Source organism: Erythrolamprus reginae, chromosome 1 (assembly GCF_031021105.1).
Source record: "Erythrolamprus reginae isolate rEryReg1 chromosome 1, rEryReg1.hap1, whole genome shotgun sequence".
Taxonomy (NCBI): domain Eukaryota; kingdom Metazoa; phylum Chordata; class Lepidosauria; order Squamata; family Dipsadidae; genus Erythrolamprus; species Erythrolamprus reginae.
Genome location: NC_091950.1, coordinates 1,238,519 through 1,262,772, shown reverse-complemented (window position 1 = coordinate 1,262,772; position 24,254 = coordinate 1,238,519). Strand labels below are relative to the sequence as shown.

The 24,254-nt window shown below is 43.2% G+C and overlaps 1 protein-coding gene across 1 annotated transcript; it reads right to left on the bottom strand.

The window, feature by feature from the left end:
- Positions 1-361: 361 nt before the first annotated feature.
- Positions 362-23,877, bottom strand: LOC139158159 (vomeronasal type-2 receptor 26-like). The gene is made up of 5 exons (XM_070735577.1): positions 23,648-23,877; positions 22,548-22,839; positions 3,101-3,319; positions 2,155-2,284; positions 362-1,266 (listed from the first exon to the last, which is right to left on the bottom strand). The coding sequence occupies exons 1-5, from the start codon at positions 23,875-23,877 to the stop codon at positions 362-364; spliced, it is 1,776 nt and encodes a 591-aa protein (XP_070591678.1).
- Between the last annotated feature and the right edge of the window lie 377 nt (positions 23,878-24,254).

Here is a 24,254-nt window from a genome sequence, read left to right as displayed (position 1 = left end):
ATAATATTTGAAATGGATAAAAAGGTTAAAAATTCCAATGTTAATCAATTATCACATGATTATCACATGATCTTCTTTATAAATAAATTATGTTTCTGTAGTTTATTTAATAGAGAGTAAAAAATGTAGCTCATTTAAATTTAAATATTCTAATAAAGAATTAAATGAAAAAGTTAGTAGGAAACTCAGCAAAGCCTGAGGGATTTAGGAAAACAATCATGTTAGAAACACTTTTGAAAAACTCTTTTGGCTAAAATAAATGAAGTGTGAAACAATAATACTGGAAACTAATATCCACTTCTTTAATATATATAAATATTAAAATAAAGTTCCCTGTCCCCACAGAAACCAGAGACATAAATCAGAGGGTTTTTTGCCTCATTATATTATCTCTGCAATTCAATTGGGGCCTCAGTAGTATAATGTAGCATTTGGAAAAAAATATGCAAACCAAGAGACCGGCCCCAGAGGCCAAGATGGAGAAGATCTCCATGGCCACCATGGACTTCCCTTTAGTGCTCAAATAAGTGGGGAGGAATGTGATCCAAACACTGCAAAAGACCAGCATGCTAAAAGTAATGAATGTGGCTTCGTTAAAGCTATCAGGCAATTTCCTAGCCAGAAAGGCTATAATAAAACTCACGAAAGCCAGAAAACCTAGGTAGGCTAGGACTGTGTAGAACATGGAAATTGAGCCTTCCTGACATTCCAAGATGGTCTCTCCTTCCAAGGAGTGGAAGTCCAAGTTGGGAAATGGGGGAGAGGTTATCAGCCAGATGGCACAAAGAACTGCTTGGACCAGGGGAAAGGCTAAGATAATGGAATTGGTCAGTGGTTTTCCTAAGAATTTCCTTGCCCTGTTCCCTGGTTTGGTAGCCATGAAGGCCAGAACCACCATGACTGTTTTTGCCAGCACAGAGGAAACCACTAGAGAAAAGAAAATGGCAAAGGCAGTTTGTCGGAATAGACAAGTGAGCTTCCTGGGTTGACCAATGAAGAGGAAGGAGCAGAGGAAGCAGAGCAGGAGGGAGACCAGGAGGATATAGGTGAGATCTCGGTTGTTGGCCTTGACTATTGGTGTTTCATGATGTTTACGGAAAACCACCAGTACTGCAGATGTGATCAGAGAAAGGAAAAGAGCTAGAGAAGCCAAAGTATAACCCAGGGTCTCTTGATAGCTAAGGAAGTGGATCTTCTTGGCAATGCATTGGTCCTTCTCCTTGTTGGGATATTTGTCTTCTGGGCAGGGATCACACTGGGCTGCATCTGAAATTAAGAATTTTTATGTAAGGATTTCAGTATCATCAAGCAAAGTTTTATTTATTTATTCAACTTCTATGCCACCCAATCCTGAAGGACTCAAGGCAGCTAAAGGTGCTTTGCTCAGGCGACCCACCTCCCACTCCTATTCCTCTCATTCTGGGTGGCGGGGCATAGCAAGGTAATGTAGCTGTCTTCCTGCCACATTTGTGTGTAAGACATTATTCGCTTCCTAGTGATCACACCCTCCTTGCTAAGCCAAAGACGTGGAGGGGGATGGCATGGAATGGGACATGGCAAGGCAATGGCCAGATCCTTAGGGCAGGAGAGAAGCCATGCCTAAAACCTCTCCTTATATGAGCAGCCACTCACCCTCTGTGTTTGCCTTTGCACCTTGAGGAGGGTCTCCCTGGACATGCCACAGCTAGCCAGGGAGAGGGGATGGAGAGACACCTGAAGAGAAACCAGGGCTAGTTATGGTTACTCAGCATGCACAAAGATAAGAGGAAGAGGAGGAGAAAGAGAGAGATGGGAGAAAGAAAGACATGAGGGAGGGAGAGAGTGGTGTGTGGAGAGAAAGGGAGAGAGAGAAATAGAGAAAGACAGGGAGAAGGAAAGAGAGAAAGAAAACTGAGAGGGAGAAAAAGAGATGGAGAGAGAGAAAGAGATAGACAACTTTTTCAAATTGAGATCAGACCCACAAAACCTAGGTGGGCATAGCTGTGGGGGGATGCATCTTGGTGGGAGTGATGTGAAGTTGGCCATGCCCATCCAGGTTTTGTGATTCCGAGTGTTTTGTTTTCTCTGGAAAATAGGGTCAAATGGCTCTGATATTTTAAGGTTGCCAACGCCCGTCCTAGATCCTGGAAGATCTGCATATGACAAGTGCTCTACCTGTCTCATTTGAGATGGTTCCTTCTGGACAAGGGGCACATTGGTAGCAGCAAATGGGCTGGCCCTCTGGAACCTGTCTCCTCTCTCCTGCATGGCACCTCTTCTTTCCACACCTGGCAAACGGCGCCTTCTAAAGGAGAAAAGAGAAGTGTTAGAGGTGGCCTGTGCAATGAAGATCCTACATTTATTCATTTCTGTATTGCTCTTTTCTTGTTGAGAATGTTATCATTACAAATAGTTCACAAAGGTCTAACAGAAATCATGAAAAGCTCCTAGGAGATTCAGGTAAGTGGCAGTAGTGACTCACCAATGGATGAATATTGAAACTTCAAGTACAAAGGAAGTTTTGCTAAATTGAGTTACAACTTTGCTAAAACAAAGAATGATAAGGTTTGTTTATTTATTTATTTATTTATTTGATTTGGTTTGGTTTGGTTTGGTTTGGTTTGGTTTGGTTTGGTTTGATTTGATTTGATTTGATTTGATTTGTATGCCGCCCCTCTCAGTAGACTCGGGGCGGCCCACAGCATACAATTAAACAATTCATGACAAATCTAATAAATTTAAAAAACATTTAAGATCCAACTGAACAGGTATGGTCCATGGAAATCTCTGCCTGATCTAATAGCATCCTGGTTCCGAGCAGAAGCTCTTTTCATTCCCACTCATTGTTAAAGGTTTCACAAATTATTATTAATTATTATTATTATTTGAACCTCAAATGTAAGTAAATCACCCAATTTCAAATTCCAAATTTCTGCATCTATATACCCGTTTTCACCTTAGAACAGGTGTTCTAGCTATGCTGGCTGGAGAATTCTTGGTTTTTGATGTCCACAGGTCTTAAATTTGCCACATTTAAGGACCGTTGCCTTAGAAGGATGTTCAGCATCTCTAGGAGAGAGGGATTCTTTTTCTGAATTTAAAACATTTCCTTCTGGCTCACCTTTGAGGCCCAGATGATCGCATCAGAGTTAATAGTGAAATCCTGGCCTGGGGCAGCCCTGGGATCCCTTTGCCCAACTTTCACAGGGACTAAAGATTTATTGGGTTGGACAACCCAGTTGACGAGATCATAACGAGCAGTTCTCATTCCAACTTGTGAGAAGGAGATTTCATCTCCAGCACTGTTGTTGAAGTGGACATTTCTCAAATTGGCAAGAATCTGAAAGAAAAGAGATCTTCATAAATTGGAGTAATTAGCTGAATGGCAGAAATTAGAATAGAATAGAACAGAACAGAATAGAATATAATTCTTTATTGGCCAACTGTGATTGGACCAGGGGCAGGCCACCTTCCCAATGCTACCCAAACAGGGGGAGCGTGCATGTTCCCAGCACTGGATTTGGCTTTGGTGCAAGTGCAGAAGCTGAATCTTGTGCAACGATTTCTGTGGGTGAGATTTCCAAGGTTTTTTGCTTCCGTTTTTTTTGCAGGTAAAATTTTTTAGCGGAATCACACCCGGCAGTAATGGGGCTGTGCCCTCAGCTCCATTTCCGCTACAGGAGTGGAGTTCCCCCCATTCTGGGATGGTCCCATTCCCCAATTGGACACACAAGGAATTCATCTTGGGTGGATATTTATTTCATTCATTCATTCATTCATTCATTCATTCATTCATTCATTCATTCATGTATTCATGTATTCATGTATTCATGTATTCATTTATTCATCATTCATTCATTCAATTTTTTTGGACATTCTCCTTAGATTCTGGGCGGCTTACAACATGTTAGCAATACCACTTTTTAACAGAGCCAGCTTATTGCCACCACAATCCGGGTCCTCATTTGACCCACCTCAGAAGGATGGAAGGCTGAGTCAACCTTGAGTCAGTAATTAAATTTGAACTGCTGACCTACAGATCTACAGTCAGCTTTAGTGGCCTGCAGTACAGCACTCTACCTGCTGTGTCACATCGGCTCATATGCTCTCAATGTACATAAAAGAAAATATGTCAAGAAGTATGAGGTACAACACTTAATAATTGTCATCTAATACAAATAAGCAATCCAGAAGTAATCAATATTAATATAAATCAAAGGGATGCAAGCAGCAAGTTACGGACATACAGTCATGAGTGGAAGGAGATGGATGCTAGGAACGATGAAAAGACTAATAGTAACAGTAATGCAGCTGTGAATAGTTTACAGTGGTAAGACATCATGACTTTTATAATTTTTGTCTCAAGTGTACATCTACATGTCAGCAATACAAAATATTCTGTTTACCACTAGGTATTTGTATTTTGGCTTCCCCGTCGCCAGTTTTAAACAAATGATGGTTTTAAATGAATGACTTGCCCCCAGACGTTATGAGTGCTCTATCCCTGGAGATTTTTAAGTAGAAGTTGGAAAACCTTTGTCTGAAATGGTATAAACTTTTCTGCTTGAATAGTGGTTTGGACTAGAAGACTTCCAAGGTCCTGTCCAATTCCCTTATTCACTGGAGATGTGCTATGTTCCTTCTTATTTCAAATGCTCTACTATCATCCCATTGCTAAAGAAGATTCCATCAAAGAACTGAATGACTACAGACCAGTTGTTCTGTGAGACCAGAACAATCTGGAACTGAACACCTGAAAACCATAGAAATGGTGGTAGACTTTAGGAGAAACTCTCCCATCCTACCACCTCTTACAATACTAGACAACACAGTACAAACAGTAGAGACCTTCCAATTTCTAGGTTCTATCATATCTTAAGACATAAAAATGTCATTTAACATCAAAAACCTCATCAAAAAGCACAACAAAGAATGTTCTTTTCTGCACCAACTCAGGAAACACAAACTGCCCAAGGAGCTGCTGACCCAGTTCTACAGTGGAATCATTGAGTCTGTCATCTGCACCTCTATAACTGTCTGGTTCAGTTCTGCAACCCAACAAGACCAACACAGACTTCAGAGGATAATCAGAATTGCAGAAAAAAAATGCTGCCAATCTGTCTTTCATTGAGGACCTATATATTGCATGAGTCAAAAAGAGGTCTGTTAAAATATTTATTGACCCCTTGCATCCTGGACATGAACTGTTTCAACTCCTACTCTCAAAACGTCACTACAAAGCAGCACACACCAAGACAACTAGACACAAGAGCAGTTTTTCCCCCAAATGCCATCACTCTGCTAAATAAATAATTCCCTCAACACTGTCAAACTATTTACTAAGTCTGCACTTCTATTACTACTAGTTTTTTTCTCATCATTCCTATCACCCATCTCCTCCTACTTATGACTGTATGACCAAAACTTGTTGCTTTTTTTCTTAATATTTTTCTTAATATTGTTTCCTGATTGCTTTTTTGACCCCTATGACAATCTTTAACCATGATTCTTGACAAAGGTATTTTTTCTTTTATGTATACTGAGAGCATATGCACCAAAGACAAATTCCTTTTGTCTCCAATCAAAGACCAATAAAGTATTCTATTCTATTCTATTCTATTCTGTTCTGTTCTATCCTACCCTATTCTAATCAATTCTATTCTATTCTATTTCCTATTCTTTTCTATTGTGTTAAGCATGTTAGAAGAAACACAGAAGTAAACATATAAGGTGGAGTCACACAGGATGCTAGTTCATAGAAACATAAAAGAGGATTAAAAGGAATGGAGCTGAACATCTTTTTATTTGTTCAGGTTACATGCAGAGGTAATCGGAGAAGGTTCTGCTGATATACTCTTTGGGATTTCAACTGTCCTGTTGAACCATCCTTCTTGTTTGTTTGTTTGCCTGCCTGTCTGTCTATCTTTCTGCCTGTCTGTCTGCCTGTCAATTTTTGTTTGTTTGTTTGTTTGTTTACATTTGAATGCTGCCCACACCCAAACGACTCTGGGTGGCTTACAACAATAAAATGCAACCATTATCATATTGATCTGAAATGACACCCCCTCCTTGCTCACCTCATGATAGCACAACACAGCTTTGGTGGGGCCAGGAGTCTGCACATCCATGGGGAGACCCTCAAGTGAGTACCAAGTGCAGCAACGTTGCGTGTGGAGGGCAGGCAGTGGTCTGCTGCTTGCTTAAGGATGCAACTTCTCTCCTGCTCTAAGGATCTGGCCATTACCTTGCCATGTCCCATCTTGTCCCCCCAACCCACAGCTCTTCAGCCCAAGCAGGGTGGGCATAAGCTCCAGCCCAAAGTGGGAGGAAGCAAAGGTTTATTTATTTATTGAACTTCGATGCCACCCAATTCCAAAGCACTCAAGGTGGCTAAGGGTGCCTTTGCTCTGGTGACCCACCTCCTACTACTTCTCTTCTCGTAGCAAGGCAATGTAGCTGCCTTCATGTCACTTTGTGCATAAGGCAATATTTGCTTCCTAGTGATCACACCCTCCCTGCTAAGCCGAAGAGGTGGAAGGGGACAGGATGGAATGGGACATGGCAGGGCAATGGCTGGATCCTTAGGGCAGGAGAGAAGCCATGCCTAAAACCTCTCCTTATATGAGCAGCCACTCACCCTCTGCATTTATCTTTGTACCTTGAGGAGAGTCTCCCTGGACATGCCACAACCAGCCAGGGAGAGGGGATGGAGAGTCACCCGAAGAGAAACCAGGGCTCGTTATGGTTACTCAGCATGCACAAAGATAAGAGGAAGAGGGGGAGAAAGAGAGAGATGGGAGAAAGAAAGACATGAGGTAGGGAGAGAGTGGTATGTGGAGAGAAAGGGAGAGAGAGAAATAGAGAAAGACACAGAGAGGGAAAAAGAGAAAGAAAGCTGAGAGGGAGAAAAAGAGATGGAGGGAGATGTTCAGAGATGATATGATATGATATCCCTTTATATGATTTCAAGAAATGCATATGAGAAGCTTCTTCTCTATGGATCGGTGAACTGGATAAAATGTCACAGAGATTACCTGCCATGGCTCCACATTTGAGATCCTTTTTCCAAGCTTTAGCACAGTTGGTTGGCCTCTTGTGTTGTAAATTGCATGCAATGCATGTGCCACTGCATAAATGGCATTATAGATACTGTAACTTTCACCTGTCATGCTCATTTCAAAAATAAAATCTGGAATATCTTGTAAAATCTCTTTTCCTGTACATTTTTCTTCTCCTTTTGGAAGGACCTTGCCTGGTTTGGGATACGGCAATCAAAGAGTGTTTCCCACCAATACAGGAGAATGGTGTCCTCTTCTTTGATCAAATGATATAAAGACAGGAGGAAGTAGCGGAATTCTGAAATATCCCCAGCATTTTCCCTAAACTGCAAAGCCCCATGCAAAGACTTTGCACTTTCAGCAATGTTTCCCTGCATAGCAAATTTCCAGTGAGATGTTAGGATCCAAACATTTTGAAGTGGTAACTTCAAAGATATTACAGAAACTTTCAGATATGACAAAAACCTTACAGTATTAGTGGATTCTCCAAACACAATAATGACTTCAGCTTTCCGTACAATTTCCAAAAGGAATTTCATAAATGCAATTATTCCATTTATAGTGTTCAAACTTTTGATAAAGGCCAGGCAGATCTCCTTCTCCTTCAGCATTGGCATCAGAGTTGAAATGAAATGTTCTCCACTGTCATCTTCAGAGGTCCCAAGCCCAACCCAGTTCCACTGGAAATACAGGAGCAGCTGAACTAAACCCACACATTGAGGAAAGTCACTGGGATTAATCCGGAAGAAGGAAGGATAAACTGGTCAGTATTCCTGAGGAAACTCAAAGCCAACACCGAGCTAGAGAAAGGGAGATTTCTCTTTCAAAACAAAGTATTGTGCTGACTTCGCATGTTGTTGTTTTTTTAAACTTACCATTCAGGCAGACATGGTTCAATTAACAAGCTTAAGTGCCTTCTCTTCCTAGGAAGAATAGTGACATATTTTGTCTGGTTGTGACATGTCAAAGAGAATAAATAGTTAACCTGATAGAGGTAAAAATTACAATGAAATGCTGGCTAAACATTTTTGAAAGTCTGAAATTTCCATATTTTTCAGAGTATGAGACCCACTGGGGTATAAGATGCTATTTATTTATTTATTTATTCATTCATTCATTCATTCATTCATTCATTCATTCATTCATTCATTCATTCATTCATTCATTCATATATATATATATATATATATATATATATATATATATATATATATATATATATATATATATATATATGTTGTGGTTCAGCCTGGGACCCCTCCGGGAATGGCTGATTTGCTGTCGTTGTCCAGCTCAGAGGCTGAGGACCAGGAGGGGCAGACTGACGAAGAAGCTGAATCCCAGGCTGAAGATGAAGGACAGCCAGAGTTCCACCAGGGGGAGCTCTCCCCAGCAAGCAGCCTGGATTCCCTGGGGGAAGATGCTAGTGACTTCATAGATATGCGACAGAGGAGAGCTAACGAGAGAAGAACGCAGTTGGCTAGGTATTACCAGCATTAGTGGTTGCAGCTGGGTTTGGGTGTGGTGCTCTTGGGAAAGGATAAAAGGTGGCCCCACCCTTCCTGGCTTGTGGAGTTTTATCTTGGAGATTCGTGAGACCTGTCTGTGAACTTTGGTGGCTACAATCCTGGTTTGTGCCTTGGACTCTTGAAACCTTGGGGGGGTGTGCCAGCAAGAAGCTTTTGGAATTGACTGGACATCAGGACCCTGTTGTAAAGTATTGTAACCTGTCTGCTGTGAAGACAGGTCTTCCTTTATGCTTATTTTTTCCTGCTATAAATTACTTTTGGATTTTACCAGAGTGTCTGGCTGTTTTTTCAGTGGGTGTGGAGGTCTGGGAAAACCCAGACAGAACAATATATATATATATATATATATATATATATATATATATATATATATATATATATATTTGTTTTCGTAAATTTTCACGGGTATATGTATGTAGATTGTTCTGAGTTCGGGTTTTGCCCTGTGTAATATTTTGCATGTTTATGCGACGTTTCGGTGAAATCACATCCACCATCATCAGGCTGAAGTTTCCAAGCTTCGTGCTGTTGTAAAATGGAATGTCTGCAACTGTCATTTCTTCCTAGTGTATAGTGTGGGGGTGGAGATTTGGTTTGAATGTAGCAAATAGATTGGGTGATTATGTTTCAGTGATCTGATTAGTTGGTGTAATCATAATTATTAGAAGGATTGACATGGTGATTTTATGAAGTGTTTTTTGTTTAAGGCTGGTTTCCAAATTTCAAAAGTCCAAATTCATAATTATTAGAAGGATTGAATGGTGATTTTTATGAAGTGTTTTTTTTTGTTTAAGGCTGGTTTCCAAATTTCTGGTAGGCCTTAAACAAAACCAGCCTTAAACAAAAAAAAACACTTCATAAAAATCACCATTCAATCCTTCTAATAATTATGAATTTGGACTTTTGAAAGAGGCTAGCCAGATGAAAGAATCTGGTATATATATATATATATATATATATATATATATATATATATATATGTTTTTTCTTATGTCGGATGACCCTGGTATATTTCCAAGGAACGTCACAGCTCCTCTTTTTTTGCCTATAGGCCCAGCCCAGGGCCACTGCAAGGCAGTAATATATCTATAGCCGACAAACTATATTTTGTATGTGTTAAATGTTTATAGCTGGAATTTTTAAAATTAAGGGAGACCAGGATAGATCTATTTCGGCCTTATTAGGCCTCATCAGCTGGCCACACCCATTCTTTTACTGGGATTCGATCTGGGAAGCTTCTGCATTGTAAAGCAGAGAGCTAGCAATTAGACCCATCCGATCTGAATCCATCCAGCTTTGTACCAGGGAGGGGTATATGTTTTTTCTTATGTCGGATGACCCTGGTATATTTCCAAGGAACGTCACAGCTCCTCTTTTTTTGCCTATAGGCCCAGCCCAGGGCCACTGCAAGGCAGTAATATATCTATAGCCGACAAACTATATTTTGTATGTGTTAAATGTTTATAGCTGGAATTTTTAAAATTAAGGGAGACCAGGATAGATCTATTTCGGCCTTATTAGGCCTCATCAGCTGGCCACACCCATTCTTTTACTGGGATTCGATCTGGGAAGCTTCTGCATTGTAAAGCAGAGAGCTAGCAATTAGACCCATCCGATCTGAATCCATCCAGCTTTGTACCAGGGAGGGGTATATGTTTTTTCTTATGTCGGATGACCCTGGTATATTTCCAAGGAACGTCACAGCTCCTCTTTTTTTGCCTATAGGCCCAGCCCAGGGCCACTGCAAGGCAGTAATATATCTATAGCCGACAAACTATATTTTGTATGTGTTAAATGTTTATAGCTGGAATTTTTAAAATTAAGGGAGACCAGGATAGATCTATTTCGGCCTTATTAGGCCTCATCAGCTGGCCACACCCATTCTTTTACTGGGATTCGATCTGGGAAGCTTCTGCATTGTAAAGCAGAGAGCTAGCAATTAGACCCATCCGATCTGAATCCATCCAGCTTTGTACCAGGGAGGGGTATATGTTTTTTCTTATGTCGGATGACCCTGGTATATTTCCAAGGAACGTCACAGCTCCTCTTTTTTTGCCTATAGGCCCAGCCCAGGGCCACTGCAAGGCAGTAATATATCTATAGCCGACAAACTATATTTTGTATGTGTTAAATGTTTATAGCTGGAATTTTTAAAATTAAGGGAGACCAGGATAGATCTATTTCGGCCTTATTAGGCCTCATCAGCTGGCCACACCCATTCTTTTACTGGGATTCGATCTGGGAAGCTTCTGCATTGTAAAGCAGAGAGCTAGCAATTAGACCCATCCGATCTGAATCCATCCAGCTTTGTACCAGGGAGGGGTATATGTTTTTTCTTATGTCGGATGACCCTGGTATATTTCCAAGGAACGTCACAGCTCCTCTTTTTTTGCCTATAGGCCCAGCCCAGGGCCACTGCAAGGCAGTAATATATCTATAGCCGACAAACTATATTTTGTATGTGTTAAATGTTTATAGCTGGAATTTTTAAAATTAAGGGAGACCAGGATAGATCTATTTCGGCCTTATTAGGCCTCATCAGCTGGCCACACCCATTCTTTTACTGGGATTCGATCTGGGAAGCTTCTGCATTGTAAAGCAGAGAGCTAGCAATTAGACCCATCCGATCTGAATCCATCCAGCTTTGTACCAGGGAGGGGTATATGTTTTTTCTTATGTCGGATGACCCTGGTATATTTCCAAGGAACGTCACAGCTCCTCTTTTTTTGCCTATAGGCCCAGCCCAGGGCCACTGCAAGGCAGTAATATATCTATAGCCGACAAACTATATTTTGTATGTGTTAAATGTTTATAGCTGGAATTTTTAAAATTAAGGGAGACCAGGATAGATCTATTTCGGCCTTATTAGGCCTCATCAGCTGGCCACACCCATTCTTTTACTGGGATTCGATCTGGGAAGCTTCTGCATTGTAAAGCAGAGAGCTAGCAATTAGACCCATCCGATCTGAATCCATCCAGCTTTGTACCAGGGAGGGGTATATGTTTTTTCTTATGTCGGATGACCCTGGTATATTTCCAAGGAACGTCACAGCTCCTCTTTTTTTGCCTATAGGCCCAGCCCAGGGCCACTGCAAGGCAGTAATATATCTATAGCCGACAAACTATATTTTGTATGTGTTAAATGTTTATAGCTGGAATTTTTAAAATTAAGGGAGACCAGGATAGATCTATTTCGGCCTTATTAGGCCTCATCAGCTGGCCACACCCATTCTTTTACTGGGATTCGATCTGGGAAGCTTCTGCATTGTAAAGCAGAGAGCTAGCAATTAGACCCATCCGATCTGAATCCATCCAGCTTTGTACCAGGGAGGGGTATATGTTTTTTCTTATGTCGGATGACCCTGGTATATTTCCAAGGAACGTCACAGCTCCTCTTTTTTTGCCTATAGGCCCAGCCCAGGGCCACTGCAAGGCAGTAATATATCTATAGCCGACAAACTATATTTTGTATGTGTTAAATGTTTATAGCTGGAATTTTTAAAATTAAGGGAGACCAGGATAGATCTATTTCGGCCTTATTAGGCCTCATCAGCTGGCCACACCCATTCTTTTACTGGGATTCGATCTGGGAAGCTTCTGCATTGTAAAGCAGAGAGCTAGCAATTAGACCCATCCGATCTGAATCCATCCAGCTTTGTACCAGGGAGGGGTATATGTTTTTTCTTATGTCGGATGACCCTGGTATATTTCCAAGGAACGTCACAGCTCCTCTTTTTTTGCCTATAGGCCCAGCCCAGGGCCACTGCAAGGCAGTAATATATCTATAGCCGACAAACTATATTTTGTATGTGTTAAATGTTTATAGCTGGAATTTTTAAAATTAAGGGAGACCAGGATAGATCTATTTCGGCCTTATTAGGCCTCATCAGCTGGCCACACCCATTCTTTTACTGGGATTCGATCTGGGAAGCTTCTGCATTGTAAAGCAGAGAGCTAGCAATTAGACCCATCCGATCTGAATCCATCCAGCTTTGTACCAGGGAGGGGTATATGTTTTTTCTTATGTCGGATGACCCTGGTATATTTCCAAGGAACGTCACAGCTCCTCTTTTTTTGCCTATAGGCCCAGCCCAGGGCCACTGCAAGGCAGTAATATATCTATAGCCGACAAACTATATTTTGTATGTGTTAAATGTTTATAGCTGGAATTTTTAAAATTAAGGGAGACCAGGATAGATCTATTTCGGCCTTATTAGGCCTCATCAGCTGGCCACACCCATTCTTTTACTGGGATTCGATCTGGGAAGCTTCTGCATTGTAAAGCAGAGAGCTAGCAATTAGACCCATCCGATCTGAATCCATCCAGCTTTGTACCAGGGAGGGGTATATGTTTTTTCTTATGTCGGATGACCCTGGTATATTTCCAAGGAACGTCACAGCTCCTCTTTTTTTGCCTATAGGCCCAGCCCAGGGCCACTGCAAGGCAGTAATATATCTATAGCCGACAAACTATATTTTGTATGTGTTAAATGTTTATAGCTGGAATTTTTAAAATTAAGGGAGACCAGGATAGATCTATTTCGGCCTTATTAGGCCTCATCAGCTGGCCACACCCATTCTTTTACTGGGATTCGATCTGGGAAGCTTCTGCATTGTAAAGCAGAGAGCTAGCAATTAGACCCATCCGATCTGAATCCATCCAGCTTTGTACCAGGGAGGGGTATATGTTTTTTCTTATGTCGGATGACCCTGGTATATTTCCAAGGAACGTCACAGCTCCTCTTTTTTTGCCTATAGGCCCAGCCCAGGGCCACTGCAAGGCAGTAATATATCTATAGCCGACAAACTATATTTTGTATGTGTTAAATGTTTATAGCTGGAATTTTTAAAATTAAGGGAGACCAGGATAGATCTATTTCGGCCTTATTAGGCCTCATCAGCTGGCCACACCCATTCTTTTACTGGGATTCGATCTGGGAAGCTTCTGCATTGTAAAGCAGAGAGCTAGCAATTAGACCCATCCGATCTGAATCCATCCAGCTTTGTACCAGGGAGGGGTATATGTTTTTTCTTATGTCGGATGACCCTGGTATATTTCCAAGGAACGTCACAGCTCCTCTTTTTTTGCCTATAGGCCCAGCCCAGGGCCACTGCAAGGCAGTAATATATCTATAGCCGACAAACTATATTTTGTATGTGTTAAATGTTTATAGCTGGAATTTTTAAAATTAAGGGAGACCAGGATAGATCTATTTCGGCCTTATTAGGCCTCATCAGCTGGCCACACCCATTCTTTTACTGGGATTCGATCTGGGAAGCTTCTGCATTGTAAAGCAGAGAGCTAGCAATTAGACCCATCCGATCTGAATCCATCCAGCTTTGTACCAGGGAGGGGTATATGTTTTTTCTTATGTCGGATGACCCTGGTATATTTCCAAGGAACGTCACAGCTCCTCTTTTTTTGCCTATAGGCCCAGCCCAGGGCCACTGCAAGGCAGTAATATATCTATAGCCGACAAACTATATTTTGTATGTGTTAAATGTTTATAGCTGGAATTTTTTTTAAAATTAAGGGAGACCAGGATAGATCTATTTCGGCCTTATTAGGCCTCATCAGCTGGCCACACCCATTCTTTTACTGGGATTCGATCTGGGAAGCTTCTGCATTGTAAAGCAGAGAGCTAGCAATTAGACCCATCCGATCTGAATCCATCCAGCTTTGTACCAGGGAGGGGTATATGTTTTTTCTTATGTCGGATGACCCTGGTATATTTCCAAGGAACGTCACAGCTCCTCTTTTTTTGCCTATAGGCCCAGCCCAGGGCCACTGCAAGGCAGTAATATATCTATAGCCGACAAACTATATTTTGTATGTGTTAAATGTTTATAGCTGGAATTTTTAAAATTAAGGGAGACCAGGATAGATCTATTTCGGCCTTATTAGGCCTCATCAGCTGGCCACACCCATTCTTTTACTGGGATTCGATCTGGGAAGCTTCTGCATTGTAAAGCAGAGAGCTAGCAATTAGACCCATCCGATCTGAATCCATCCAGCTTTGTACCAGGGAGGGGTATATGTTTTTTCTTATGTCGGATGACCCTGGTATATTTCCAAGGAACGTCACAGCTCCTCTTTTTTTGCCTATAGGCCCAGCCCAGGGCCACTGCAAGGCAGTAATATATCTATAGCCGACAAACTATATTTTGTATGTGTTAAATGTTTATAGCTGGAATTTTTAAAATTAAGGGAGACCAGGATAGATCTATTTCGGCCTTATTAGGCCTCATCAGCTGGCCACACCCATTCTTTTACTGGGATTCGATCTGGGAAGCTTCTGCATTGTAAAGCAGAGAGCTAGCAATTAGACCCATCCGATCTGAATCCATCCAGCTTTGTACCAGGGAGGGGTATATGTTTTTTCTTATGTCGGATGACCCTGGTATATTTCCAAGGAACGTCACAGCTCCTCTTTTTTTGCCTATAGGCCCAGCCCAGGGCCACTGCAAGGCAGTAATATATCTATAGCCGACAAACTATATTTTGTATGTGTTAAATGTTTATAGCTGGAATTTTTAAAATTAAGGGAGACCAGGATAGATCTATTTCGGCCTTATTAGGCCTCATCAGCTGGCCACACCCATTCTTTTACTGGGATTCGATCTGGGAAGCTTCTGCATTGTAAAGCAGAGAGCTAGCAATTAGACCCATCCGATCTGAATCCATCCAGCTTTGTACCAGGGAGGGGTATATGTTTTTTCTTATGTCGGATGACCCTGGTATATTTCCAAGGAACGTCACAGCTCCTCTTTTTTTGCCTATAGGCCCAGCCCAGGGCCACTGCAAGGCAGTAATATATCTATAGCCGACAAACTATATTTTGTATGTGTTAAATGTTTATAGCTGGAATTTTTAAAATTAAGGGAGACCAGGATAGATCTATTTCGGCCTTATTAGGCCTCATCAGCTGGCCACACCCATTCTTTTACTGGGATTCGATCTGGGAAGCTTCTGCATTGTAAAGCAGAGAGCTAGCAATTAGACCCATCCGATCTGAATCCATCCAGCTTTGTACCAGGGAGGAGGAGCTGTGACGTTCCTTGGAAATATACCAGGGTCATCCGACATAAGAAAAAACATATACCCCTCCCTGGTACAAAGCTGGATGGATTCAGATCGGATGGGTCTAATTGCTAGCTCTCTGCTTTACAATGCAGAAGCTTCCCAGATCGAATCCCAGTAAAAGAATGGGTGTGGCCAGCTGATGAGGCCTAATAAGGCCGAAATAGATCTATCCTGGTCTCCCTTAATTTTAAAAATTCCAGCTATAAACATTTAACACATACAAAATATAGTTTGTCGGCTATAGATATATTACTGCCTTGCAGTGGCCCTGGGCTGGGCCTATAGGCAAAAAAAGAGGAGCTGTGACGTTCCTTGGAAATATACCAGGGTCATCCGACATAAGAAAAAACATATACCCCTCCCTGGTACAAAGCTGGATGGATTCAGATCGGATGGGTCTAATTGCTAGCTCTCTGCTTTACAATGCAGAAGCTTCCCAGATCGAATCCCAGTAAAAGAATGGGTGTGGCCAGCTGATGAGGCCTAATAAGGCCGAAATAGATCTATCCTGGTCTCCCTTAATTTTAAAAATTCCAGCTATAAACATTTAACACATACAAAATATAGTTTGTCGGCTATAGATATATTACTGCCTTGCAGTGGCCCTGGGCTGGGCCTATAGGCAAAAAAAGAGGAGCTGTGACGTTCCTTGGAAATATACCAGGGTCATCCGACATAAGAAAAAACATATACCCCTCCCTGGTACAAAGCTGGATGGATTCAGATCGGATGGGTCTAATTGCTAGCTCTCTGCTTTACAATGCAGAAGCTTCCCAGATCGAATCCCAGTAAAAGAATGGGTGTGGCCAGCTGATGAGGCCTAATAAGGCCGAAATAGATCTATCCTGGTCTCCCTTAATTTTAAAAATTCCAGCTATAAACATTTAACACATACAAAATATAGTTTGTCGGCTATAGATATATTACTGCCTTGCAGTGGCCCTGGGCTGGGCCTATAGGCAAAAAAAGAGGAGCTGTGACGTTCCTTGGAAATATACCAGGGTCATCCGACATAAGAAAAAACATATACCCCTCCCTGGTACAAAGCTGGATGGATTCAGATCGGATGGGTCTAATTGCTAGCTCTCTGCTTTACAATGCAGAAGCTTCCCAGATCGAATCCCAGTAAAAGAATGGGTGTGGCCAGCTGATGAGGCCTAATAAGGCCGAAATAGATCTATCCTGGTCTCCCTTAATTTTAAAAATTCCAGCTATAAACATTTAACACATACAAAATATAGTTTGTCGGCTATAGATATATTACTGCCTTGCAGTGGCCCTGGGCTGGGCCTATAGGCAAAAAAAGAGGAGCTGTGACGTTCCTTGGAAATATACCAGGGTCATCCGACATAAGAAAAAACATATACCCCTCCCTGGTACAAAGCTGGATGGATTCAGATCGGATGGGTCTAATTGCTAGCTCTCTGCTTTACAATGCAGAAGCTTCCCAGATCGAATCCCAGTAAAAGAATGGGTGTGGCCAGCTGATGAGGCCTAATAAGGCCGAAATAGATCTATCCTGGTCTCCCTTAATTTTAAAAATTCCAGCTATAAACATTTAACATATATATATATATATATATATATATATATATATATAGGGTGGGAGATAGGGAAAAGAATCTGCTTACCAGATTCTTTCATCTGGCTAGCCTCTTTAGTCTGGTCAACTTCAGTACATTATTTTATCCCCTGATTAGGGCTTTTTTTAAAAAACTGTATTTCGAGAGAGTAACAATGAAAGAGCTTGCAATCCAGTAAGAGCTGGGGACATCATTAGCACATGAAAAGAAACATTCAGAGCAAGTAGAGCAATGAAAAAAATATGCAAAGACTTAGAGCTTGGAAAATATTCTTTGCAGAGAGTAACACTGAAGGAGCTTGCAAGCAGGTAAGAGCTGGAAACATTGTTAGCACTTGGTTAGGGCTGGAAAGAAACATTTGGAGCAAAATAGACCAAATTTGGGGGAGGGGGGAGAAACCCTGCAAAGACATAGGGCTTGGAAAACATTCTTAGCAGAGAGTAACAATGTAAGAGCTTGCAAGTGGGTAAGATCTGGAAACATCATTAGCACCTGGTTAAGGCTGGAAAGAAACATTTGGAGTGGGTTAGACCAATGGGGGGGGACCCTGCAAAGACATAGGACTTGGAAAACATTCTTAGCAGACAGTAACAATGAAAGAGCTTGCAAGTGGGTAAAAGCTGAAAATGTTCTGGTAAGGGCTTGAAAGAAACTTATTTTTCTTTTCTTTTTTTCTTTTTTTTTTCTTTTTCTTTTCCGGTTCCGGCGGAGCAGTGGGAATGAAGGAGGGATGCCGCTGCTCCGCTGGACTACGGTGATAACAACAATAATATAGGTGATTTTGTATTGGTTTGAACGCCTGTGTGCATGTTTAGTGAGTTGGAAGTTCCTTGTCTCGGTGTCCGGTTCCTGTGTGGCGTCCTCTCCTTGGTTTTGCTGTGGGAGAGTTGAGGGCTGGGAGCCTCGATCAGCTGGGGCTCGGAAGATGGCGGCCGCTGTGGAGCGAGCGAACTTGACAGCCAGGCAGACCGAGACGCCGAGCAGCTGTGAGGTGGGTGCGCTCGGCGCTGGAGAAGACCTGGCGGACGGAGGACCGACCATTGCAATAGGAGAGAGGAGATTGAAAGGAGACCAAGGGAGGAGGACTGGTAGATCAAGGTCTGGTGGTGGGAGAGTTTTACAGACATGGACGCCCCCCTCCCTAGTCTGGAAGGGGGGGAGAGAGAGAGATGATGAATGATCCCTGATTTTTGAATAACCTCTGCCCCTGAGAACTTGGCACTTTGAGAAAATTGGCACTTTTGAGGAACTTGGCACTTTGAAAAACTTGGCACTTGAAAAACTTGACACTTTGGGAAACTTGGCACTTTGAGAACTTTAGCACTTTATTAGTTGCTGCTGACCGGATTTCCTAAGCGAATTGAACCAGTCATTATTACCTATGTTTGTATTCTCTGTATTTTTATTGTTATTTTATTCAGTTTTTAATAGTGTTTTAATATTAATATTGTTTTTAATTGCTATTTTTATATTGCTATCAATTTAATTGTTTTTAACATAATTGGGGTTTTATATAATGAGTGACTGGGGTACGTATACTTATGGGTATGAATGGAATGACTGGTATGACTGGGTGGGTGGGGGTGGGGGGGTTATAGTATGGATGAGTTGATTGATAGTAGTGTGAATGATAGATTTGGCCCACCTGACGCCCGGGAGACGGGAGAGGGAGGGGCACCGATCTCTGGGGTGGCAGAGGGTCGGAATATTCCAGTGTTGCTGGGGAGAGGCAGATATGGCGGGGGCCACAGAGTTAGCCGTTCCAGGGGAACGAGGGACCGTTGCTTAATAACGGTCCCCTGTTCTGGCTCTGTGAGCCCAACCTTGGGTACTGGTGATGAGTGTAACTCTGGCCCTGGGCTCAGGTTGCTGCTGTTGAATGCCAGGTCGGTGGTTAATAAAGCTCTCCTCATCCGGGATTTGATCCTGGATGAGGAGGCCGACCTGGCATGTATTACTGAAACCTGGCTGGGCCCGGAGGGAGGTGTTCCTCTCTCTGAAATTTGCCCAGCCGGGTTTCAGATATGGCATCAACCGCGACCCCAGGGGAGGGGGGGAGGAGTGGCTATTGTAGCCAGGGAGAGCCTTTGCCTGCGTAGACTCATTGCTCCGGAAATAGCGGGTTGCGAGTCTCTCTTGATGAAGTTGGACTTAGGAGTTCAGGTGGGCTTATTCCTCACGTACCTGCCTCCCAGCTGCGTGTCAAAAGCCCTGCCTGTGCTACTCGAGGAGGTAGCCGGGTTGGCGGTAGAGTTCCCCAGACTTATTGTCTTGGGGGACTTCAATCTGCCGTCACTCGGCGAAACCTCTGGGTTGGCACAGGAGTTCATGGCCACCATGACAGCCGTGGACCTGACTCAAGTAGTTCAGGGTCCGACTCACGAGGGAGGGCACGCACCTGACATGGTATTCCTTTCCGAGCAATTGAGTAATGGTCTGAGACTAAGGGGCTTAGAAGTGTTGCCTTTGTCATGGTCAGACCATTTCCTACTACGGCTTGACTTCCTGGCTCCAATCCTCCCCCGCAGGGAGGCGGAACCAATGAAGATGTTCCGCCCCAGGCGCCTGATGGACCCAGAGGGCTTTCAGACGGCGCTTGGGGTTATTCCAGAGGCACTCGTCCACAGTTCGGCGGAGTCTCTCGCGGAGGCCTGGAACAGGGCTGCAGCGGGGGCTCTTGACCGGATTGCGCCTTTGCGACCTCTCCATGGCGCTAGACCCCGTAGAGCCCCATGGTTCAACGAGGAGCTCCGGGAGTTGAAACGCCAAAAGAGACGTCTAGAGAAGCGATGGAGGAAGAGTAGGTCTGAATCCGATCGAACACTTGTAAGAGCTTTTATTAAGACTTACAAAGTGGCGCTCAAGGCGGCAAGATGCGCGTACCATGCCGCCTTGATTGCATCAGCGGAATCCCGCCCGGCCGCTCTGTTTAGGGTGACCCGCTCCCTTCTTAACCAGGGGGGAGTTGGGGAGCCCTTGCAGAGTAGTGCCGAGGAGTTTAACACGTTTTTCGCTGATAAAGTCGCTCAGATCCGGGCCGACCTCGACTCCAATTGTAAAACAGAGTCGACTGACAACGAGTCAGTCGAGGTGACTGGGGCACGTACTTGTCCACCTGTCTGGGAAGAGTTTGATCTGGTGACACCTGATGAAGTGGACAAGGCCATTGGAGCTGTGAGTTCCGCCACCTGTTTACTGGATCCGTGTCCCTCCTGGTTGGTTTCGGCCAGCAGGGAGGTGACACGGAGCTGGGCCCAGGAGATTACCAACGCTTCCTTGGGGAGGGGAGTTTTTCCATCACTCTATAAAGAAGCGCTTGTGCGCCCCCTCCTCAAGAGGCCCTCCCTGGACCCAGCCGTACTTAACAACTATCGTCCAGTCTCCAACCTTCCCTTTATGGGGAAGGTTGTCGAGAAGGTGGTGGCACTCCAGCTCCAGCGGTCCTTGGAAGAAGCCGATTATCTAGGTCCCCAGCAGTCGGGTTTCAGGGCCGGTTACAGCACGGAAACCGCTTTGGTCGCGTTGATGGATGATCTCTGGCGGGCCCGGGACAGGGGTTTATCCTCTGTCCTGGTGCTCCTTGACCTCTCAGCGGCTTTCGATACCATCGACCATGGTATCCTTCTGCACCGGCTGGAGGGGTTGGGAGTGGGAGGCACTGTCCTTCAGTGGTTCTCTTCCTACCTCTCTGGCCGGTCGCAGTCGGTGTTAGTGGGGGGCCAGAGGTCGACTCCTAGGTTTCTCCCTTGTGGGGTACCTCAGGGGTCGGTCCTCTCCCCCCTGCTATTCAACATCTACATGAAACCGCTGGGTGAGATCATCCAAGGACATGGGGTGAGGTATCATCAATATGCGGATGATACCCAGCTTTACATCTCCACCCCATGCCCAGTCAACGAAGTGGTGGAAGTGATGTGCCGGTGCCTGGAGGCTGTTGGGGCCTGGATGGGTGTCAACAGACTCAAGCTCAACCCGGATAAGACGGAGTGGCTGTGGGTTCTGCCTCCCAAGGACAATCCCATCTGTCCGTCCATCACCCTGGGGGGGGGAATTATTGACCCCCTCGGAGAGGGTCCGCAACTTGGGCGTCCTCCTCGATCCACAGCTCACATTAGAACAACATCTTTCAGCTGTGGCGAGGGGGGCGTTTGCCCAGGTTCGCCTGGTGCACCAGTTGCGGCCCTATCTGGACCGGGACTCATTGCTCACAGTCACTCATGCCCTCATCACCTCGAGGTTCGACTACTGTAATGCTCTCTACATGGGGCTACCTTTGAAAAGTGTTCGGAAACTTCAGATCGTGCAAAATGCAGCTGCGAGAGCAGTCATGGGCCTACCTAGGTATGCCCATGTTTCACCATCACTCCGCAGTCTGCATTGGTTGCCGATCAATTTCCGGTCACAATTCAAAGTGTTGGTTATGACCTTTAAAGCCCTTCATGGCATCGGACCAGAATATCTCCGAGACCGCCTCCTGCCGCACGAATCCCAGCGACCGATTAGGTCCCACAGAGTGGGCCTTCTCCGGGTCCCGTCAACTAAACAATGTCGGTTGGCGGGCCCCAGGGGAAGAGCCTTCTCTGTGGCGGCCCCGGCCCTCTGGAACCAACTCCCCCCGGAGATTAGAACTGCCCCTACTCTTCCTGCCTTCTGTAAACTCCTTAAAACCCACCTTTGCCGTCAGGCATGGGGGAACTGAAACATCTCCCCCTGGGCACGTTTAATTTATGCATGGTATGTCTGTGTGTGTGACTGTTAGCATATGGGGTTTTTTAAATATTTAAATATTTTAAATTTGTCTGATTGCTTATGATTTGTTTTTTACATGTTGTGAGCCGCCCCGAGTCTTCGGAGAGGGGCGGCATACAAATCTAAGTAATAAATAAATAAATAAATAAATTATTCTGAGCAAGTTAGAGCAATGAAAAAAACCCTGCAAAGACTTAGGGCTTGGAAAACATTCTTCGGACAGAGAAACAATGAACGAGCCTGCGAGGTAAGAGCTGGGACAATTGTTAGCAGCTAGTTAGGGCTGGGGGGGAAAGCTACATTCAGAATATAAAATGCACCCAAATTATCAGCCTCTTTTAGGGAAGAAAAAGATGCATTTAATACTCCAAAAATACAGTAATTCTTCCTGGCAAGTACAGCATTTCAGAATTATTTCATTATTAGTTTGTTGGGGTTATAGATATTGAAACATAAATTGTAAAAATGAATTCAGCTATAGGTTATCCCCTTCAATAACATCATTTTCACCCTTGTTTTTCTGTCCCTTGTCCACACCATACTACATCCAATGGATCCCCCTTACCTGTGGGACCTTGTAGATGCTGAAGGTGGAGGCCATCTGCCTTGAGGATTTGGCATGGTCACCTCCAATGACAGAGAGCAGAAGGTCCTGCCTGTCACATTTATAACCAGGAACCATCTGGCCCCATGTGGAGAGCAAGGAGAGGCTGATTAAAGATATCCTCCTCTCTATATGATCATTCTCACAAATCTGAAAGCCCAGTGTGATGTTGGGCAGGAGAATCAAATCTTTGTTGATCTCTGTGACAGCAAACACTAAAGCCAGGAAGTGCTGATACTTCTTGAGTGTGGGTCTGTAGTAAAGAAACCATTGGGAACATTACCGAGAAAAAAGTGTGTGTCCTAGCCATAATCCCATATTTTATTGAGGTTTTTTTTTCATTGATGCTCTTTGATTAAAATTGCATGGCTTAGTGACACAGGAGAAAGGCAAGCTATACGATTGGTTAATTACTTTGTTTTCCTTAGTTTTAAATTGCTTTTCTTTTATTGTTTCTTATCTTGGTCCTTTGGAAAATAGTTCGATCCCTTTGTCTTTTAAGTAGCCCCAAATCCTAACCCCACTCCTTCTGTTCATTAGACTAGACATAACCCAATTCCTGTTAAACATTCTGTGTAAGTTTTGGCCTCCACCCACCTAATCTTCTTTTTTGCTCTTATGTGCAAAATTTATAGTGTATCATTTTTTTTTCTACTATAATGAACTGGTCATCACAATACAAAACTGATCTTATTAGAATGCCCGACAATGAAAAATGATTAGGTTTTTCTATATTTTTTCTACTATGACTTTCTATCCAAATGAATACTGTCAACTTTTTTAAAAAGCCAGCACAACTTCAGTTTTGTTGTTCCTCACTTTTTATGGAGTCTATCGTCTTCCTGATATAGAATTCTGGAATGATTTAGCATTTGAGCCTACTTTATGATCAAAGGCAAGAACTACATTAGGACAATAGTGGACCAGAGATTTCTGAAAGGAGGCCCTGAATTCTGAGTCTGCAAGAAGGGTGGTCTATAAATCTAATAAAATAAATGAATAAATAAATCCTTGACACAGCAAATGTTTAATGCATTTTTTTCCTGCCAGGTGAAACTTACAAAGTATTATAAGGAAGCCCAAATGGTTCCTTCTGAAAATTAGCGACCCTGAAGTTCATAAGAGTCCTCATTGGTAAATTCCCACCAATAATGAAATCACCAGGTCTGTAATAGTGCTGCCTTCCTTTAGGCTTGAACAAATTCCTCAACACACAAGCGGTTTGCCTCCTCTTAGCAGTAGTTGGAGGAAAGAGGCAGAAGAGCAGCAGCAGGAGAGGCAGCCCAGTCATTCTTATCCCTTCTAAATTATAAACCAAGGTTCATGCAGAAGCTGAATTACATGCATGAACAAGGCAAAAAGTAAGGACAGCTGAGTCTCAACAAACCCAGGAATGACTCTTTTCAACACAAGTCAAGGTAATTTCACAGATCCTGCCACCTAGTGGAGAACATATGTTTTCAAAGCAGGTTTTATTCTGAAATAATTTGTGGGGCAGAAATCCAGAGGGATGCATTATGAATTACTCTTTTGATAATTGCAAAGGGAAAGAATCCTCCTATCCACTCAGCAATATATTTCATTTACACACCAGAATGAGAAAAACAATTTTCTCTCTTGTTAATCCCTAGTGCATATAGATTTCAGAATCAAGGGGAAGTTGGGTAT